General features: G+C 34.0%; 1 protein-coding gene across 5 annotated transcripts; it reads right to left on the reverse strand.

Moving 5' to 3' along the window:
- Positions 1-229: 229 nt before the first annotated feature.
- Positions 230-2,232, reverse strand: LOC110018306. Of its 5 annotated transcripts, none has more exons than XM_020715576.1 (3): positions 2,105-2,232; positions 872-1,700; positions 230-789 (listed from the first exon to the last, which is right to left on the reverse strand). In XM_020715576.1, exons 1-3 carry the CDS (start codon positions 2,151-2,153, stop codon positions 639-641), a joined length of 1,029 nt encoding a protein of 342 aa, XP_020571235.1. In that variant the 5' UTR covers positions 2,154-2,232; the 3' UTR covers positions 230-638. The 5 variants fall into 5 exon arrangements, with proteins under 5 accessions (XP_020571235.1, XP_020571238.1, XP_020571240.1 ...); XM_020715579.1 differs by having other exon boundaries at positions 872-1,695; positions 2,105-2,198; XM_020715581.1 differs by having other exon boundaries at positions 2,061-2,108.
- Positions 2,233-5,549: the final 3,317 nt, after the last annotated feature.

A 5,549-nucleotide genomic window follows, 5' to 3' on the forward strand; every position in this document is an offset into this window, starting at 1 on the left:
ATTCTAAAGATAAATGAGAGGTCAAATAAAGCAGCAAAAAAACATCATTTTTCCAAACAAACCTAAAGACTCAGTTTTACATTAGAGAGCTATAGAGAAAAAATAAAAAAATTTCTGAAGATAAGATTGCATGGCCTCATTAGATAGGTTTTCAAGCCGGTCAAATTCAAAAAGTTTTCAGTGCTGAAAACTTCATGCAGACCGCAGGGAAGCAAATTGACTGAAGAGATTATTCGAATTTCTCACTTTAATTAATAAACTTTGACAAGTCCACAATGAGTAAGATGGAAAAATGGGCCAGCCACTCGGTGGCTCTCTCTCTCTCTCTCAGACACATGCTCTCTCCCTCTCTCTCTTGATCAAAATTATAAGAGAAAAATGTAAGTTTTATCCATAGAAGAAGACTCTTAATATAAAATAATAAAAAAACTCAAAATGAAATACAGTACCCACCATCACCTACAAATCTGATCATAACCATCTTGGCAAATCAAACTACTTCACGAGGAAATCAATCGTCCATGGTTGCAGGGAATTCACATATGACAACTCCTCTTGGACAAATGATCAAGCTGTCTGCCATTTCAATTCACTAATCAGTAACAGTATTGATGGCGAGGCAGGTCTCTAATCTTTACTCAGCTTGTAACTTCCAGTCCTTCCATGAAAAGCTCTTGATGGAAGACTGCAGAGCTTGGAGAATCAGAAGCATGTTTGTCCGGCTTTGATTCCTCATCGATCAGTATTGCTTGATCACGGCAGTTGCAGCTGCAGAATGCCTTCTCACCTCTGAAAACCACAGATTTATGCACAAAATCAGAGCTTGAAGATTTTAGGGGATTAAAGCTGATATCATTTTGACAAAGCTTACCTGTACATGTAAATGTCTCTGTTTTCTTCTAATTTCTTATTGCAGTAGCAGCAGAAGCTCAGAAAATAAGTGAGGGGCAAAGAAGACAAGCCCTTGACGATACATTCAAATCCTCCTTCATTTTCTTTAGAATTCTGAGACTCAATCATGGAGCTCTCCAGGATGCAATCACCAAAAATGTGAGTGGTCTTTGGATTCGGGCCATGGGATATGATGCAAGTGTAATCCTCACAGTCAGCAAGAGAATCCATGAAGCTATGAATTAATTCCAAGGATGAAACATCAAAATCGGGTTTTAGGGTTTTGTGCATAGGATCAGATGAGCACGAATTAACCTTTCCGATCTCCTCAAGTTTCGATTTTGATGAACATAATTGCGAGAAGGTGGAATTTTTTGTCTCTGTCTGTTCTTCCCCAAAGGAATTGAAACGATCTTTAGAGTTTCCAGTTTTGATTATCCTCATCTGGGATCCAAGGAGAATGTTCTTGTTCTCGTCCTTCAGAGAATCCACCAAACCGAGGCCAACTCTACTGCAATCCCAGCTTCTTCCAGGTGATTTTGGAGATCGAATCAAAGAACTTGCAAGGTTGGAGAAGAGCTTGTAATCCAAAGGAGAAGTAGGGCTTTTCATTGAATCAGATTCAGCTAAGCTTTTGCCTGTGAAGCTCACCAAGAGACCGGGGATACTGAAGAAGGAAGAGCTCCGTTGCTTCTGCTTTATCGAAGTATCCGCAGCGAAACAACAACTTGAACTTAAATCTCCCAAAAGCTCTACCCTGCCTTCCTCCGGCGCCGTTCTGCCCCTCTTTCTCAGCATTTCCTTCTTTCCTTATAAAAAAAAATGAAAGTAAACTAAAATAAAAGCCAGAGCTTGGCGATATCAGAAAGATCGCAGCTTTTTCACGAAATTAAAAATAAAAACAGATTCATTCAGATAGTTTAATCGATTCATTTACTCGCTCACAAAAAGGCTAGGAAAACAGAAAGATTGGTTATAAAAAGAACAAAATTTTGAGATGTCAAACTGAAAAGAAGGATAGGCTTGAACCTGGAGAACCAAAAAAAAAATAATAATAATCTAAAATCTTTAGAAAGGAAGAAATCACAGGTCTTCAGGGGTTATCCAAGGATGGAGAAGGTTAGCTCATGGAAGAATGGAGGTGATAAAAAAGGAGGGGTTTTGGGTACCACATAATAGCACAGAGAACACACTTGAGAAAGGGAAAGCAAACCTCTTCTTTTCTTTTCTTTTGTTTTTTTTCGTCCTCTTTGATCCTTCATCTTTACCTTCTTCTATGGGCCTAATGAAAAGCGCCAGGAAAAAGTAAAAATAAGCAGACAAACGCATGAATCTTATGCACTACCATACTGATCTCTCCAACCTTTATTTTTTTAATTTATTTATATATATTTTTCTCTCCTTTGGCTGCATGCATTAAAATCAGAGCAACAGCCTGACTTTTGAAGTACTCTTGTTGTCAAGGACAAACTCTATCATATATTTTCACCTTTAACTATTCAACATTTTATCATTTTTCATGATTATATATATTGATCAAAATTCATAATAATTTCATTGATATAAATGAGAGTATAAATAAATCTTACAAGAATCTTGTAATAGAAAAAATAATAAAAAATAAAGATATATCGCATGATATCTCTAATAATTAGCTCATATTAATCTCCTTATATTAAGAAAATAATTTATTCTTTGTTATAGGAATAATATATTTCCTAACAATATATATCTATCTATATATATATATATATAATGAGTATTATATTTAAATAATTTAATCGAGTGTAATGCTACAAAGATTTATAATCAATTAAAATTAATAATAATAAATAGAATATTATATATAAAAGAATGAAAAAGAGAGAATATAGTTACCATTGGTAGTCTAGTCAGTTTTTAACTTTATCCTATTTACAGCTATAGTATTTGTCATCCATTTATAATGTCTGAAAACAAAAACAAAAAAAATTATCATTTGCACATGTATCACTAAAAGGTTATGCTATTTTTATGTCTAATACTTTGACCTTTCTATATATTTACATTTTAGTCGATCCATTTGCATGAATGAAGCTGCTCATTGAGTATTGGTTTATGTTGTTCATTGGTTGTGATTAGTATTAGCATTGTAGGTGATATAAGTGTAAATAAAAGGATTTAGAATACATACATACATACATATATATTGTTGAGAAATTAGGGCGAAGAAACACACAATTGACATAAATTCATATGAACACAAAGAGATTTAACGAGGTTCGGCAAAGATACATGCGTCCTCGGGAGCTGAACGGCGGCCTTTTCCACTAATCTAAAAAAAAGAATACATAATACAGAATTAGCATCACATCTAGGGTTACAACAAGACCTATTTATAATAACCCTAGACAGAACAGCAAAGGAAATCTTGGGTACAATATGTAATACCGAACCCCCAACCCACAAAAGAAAACTCCCCTGATTTGGACAGAATCTTCCGCTCCGCTCCAGTATCTGTCCATTTATGGTATATGAGTCATACCATAACAAATCTCCACCTTGGCGAATATCCAGCCACACACACAGATATATATATATATATATATATTAAAAATATTTTTTATAATATGTGCATAGTTAACCTTTTCTAAAATATATATTTTTTTAGTTAAAGCATATTTATTCTGATTTTTAAATTGCCACAAATGCCTTTTTTTTTTTACAATAACTACATTTATAAAGCATTGTCGGCCAATCTGGCTTTATTAGAAAGGCCATCACTTTTCCAAGTTAATCAAAAAAATTTTTAGATGTTACATATCACTACTCCATTTATAGCTGCAGTGTAAAATTTGCATCAAATTAACTTTTCAGTAACGCCATGATTCTTTGGGGACCATATGTCAAGTACATTTACATCACAATTTATTTTTAAAAAATTGTTAAACAAAGCTTAAATACTTTCATTAGTTGTAATTAGAGATAGCAGATAATTTAATTTTATTTTTTAAAAAATAAAAAATATACATCAATTTATTAATTCTTCTTAAATTTTAGATATTTATCTAAAATAAAAACTTTGAGTACCCGTTAAGAGCAAGCCAATTGTATCTTTCAATATTTATTTATTTCTTTAGTTATTTGTAAATACGTACTGTTAGATATTATAGTTTTGTATTTCTATTATTTTACTCAACTTAACGGTAGTTTGGTCTTTTTTACTTATTGTATATATATACTCTTGTAATGAGGTAATTCAATCTCAATTGCAATTGTTAACATGGTATCAGAGCTAGGTTCTGCTCCAGCAGAAATAGTATCGACGGCACTGTAAGGTACTAAGCCCTTCGGAATTTCTGATTGTTCCTCTCTCTCTCTCTCGTGCGACCCACTTGAGATCGAATGTAGAAAATCACATTGTCGTACGAAGATTTTGGCGATTCTATCCTCGATTGTTTCTCGGAGATTTCAGCGACCCTAGATCCGAATAGCACTCGATTGCTCTTGTCGATCCTGTTCACGATTGTTGCTTCTCCTTGCCGCAAATCAATGAAACCGCCAAAATCTCTGATCTAGCCCCACAACGCTGAAGCCTGCGATCATTTTTATCGTCCCTATTGCGCCTCTCCACCCATTCACCGAAGACCTCTTTATCGACTGTGGTCGTGATCTGGCAAGGAGAAGACGAAGACGACCCAATTTTTAGCGACATTTGCATTTAATTGCAGTTTTTTGGGTGATTTATTGTTTTTTTTTTTTTTTGTATCGTAGCAATGACTAGTGAAAAAGATGATTATCTTCAATCTATTAGTGTGAAATTAAATAGACAAAATTACTCCTATTTGAGTTATGTATTGAAGAATCTTTTGAAACGCAAAAGAATGTGGGGTTATGTTTCTGGAACCTTTGTTAAGCCCATAGATGAAAATGATGGAAAATATGAAGAAATGTTGGAAGTATGGGAAGCAAATAATTCAAAAATAATCATTTGGATCAATAACTCGGTTTCAAAATCAATTGGTGTCCTATTAACAAAATATGAAACCGCCAAAGAAGTTTGGAATCATTTAAAAAGATTATATGTACAGTCAAATATTGCAAAGCTGTATCAATTAAAGATAAATATTTGTGCTATTCAACAAAACGACATAAGCACCCAAAAATTTTATTTTGTCATGACTAATCTTTGAGTTCAGTTATCTCTTACTGAATCTGCAGAATTACGAGTTTTTAAACCATACACTGATCGTAGAGAAGAACAACGTTTGGTTCAGTTTTTTATGGCTCTTCGAGATAATTTTGAAGGGCTTCTTGGAACAATTTTACATTGCAATCCTCTTCAAAATTCATTTGTTTTTACAGCTACTCATAATAAAAGCAAATCTCATGGAAAGGTTGGTTTTGATGAATGTAGCTTTTGTAAGCAAAAGGGTCATTGGAAAGCTCAATGTTCAAATTTGCTGAACAAATCACAGCAGGCACAACAACTCAATATGTTGCACCCACGAAGCTTTAAGACTCCAACATCAAATGTTGCAGTTGTTGGTACTCTGACAGACTCTCTTGGTGTTGGACATGCATATTCTTCAGGTCTTACATTAGTTGTGCTTGTTGAGCAGTTTCAAAAGTTACTTGCCACACAACCACCTGCCATGTCTGCCTCCTCAAATATAGGT

This window comes from Phalaenopsis equestris, unplaced genomic scaffold (genome assembly GCF_001263595.1).
Source record: "Phalaenopsis equestris unplaced genomic scaffold, ASM126359v1 Scaffold000008, whole genome shotgun sequence".
Classification (NCBI taxonomy): Eukaryota; Viridiplantae; Streptophyta; class Magnoliopsida; order Asparagales; family Orchidaceae; genus Phalaenopsis; species Phalaenopsis equestris.

Excerpts from the sequence above, each read along its gene's own strand:
- LOC110018306 (XM_020715576.1), bottom strand. The coding sequence starts at position 2,153 with ATGAAGGATCAAAGAGGACGAAAAAAAACAAAAGAAAAGAAAAGAAGA. Across the intron at positions 1,701-2,104 it reads AAAAGAAAAGAAAAGAAGAG|GAAAGAAGGAAATGCTGAGA; the intron begins GTTTGCTTTCCC and ends TTTTTTTATAAG. Across the intron at positions 790-871 it reads AGAGACATTTACATGTACAG|AGGTGAGAAGGCATTCTGCA; the intron begins GTAAGCTTTGTC and ends TGTGGTTTTCAG.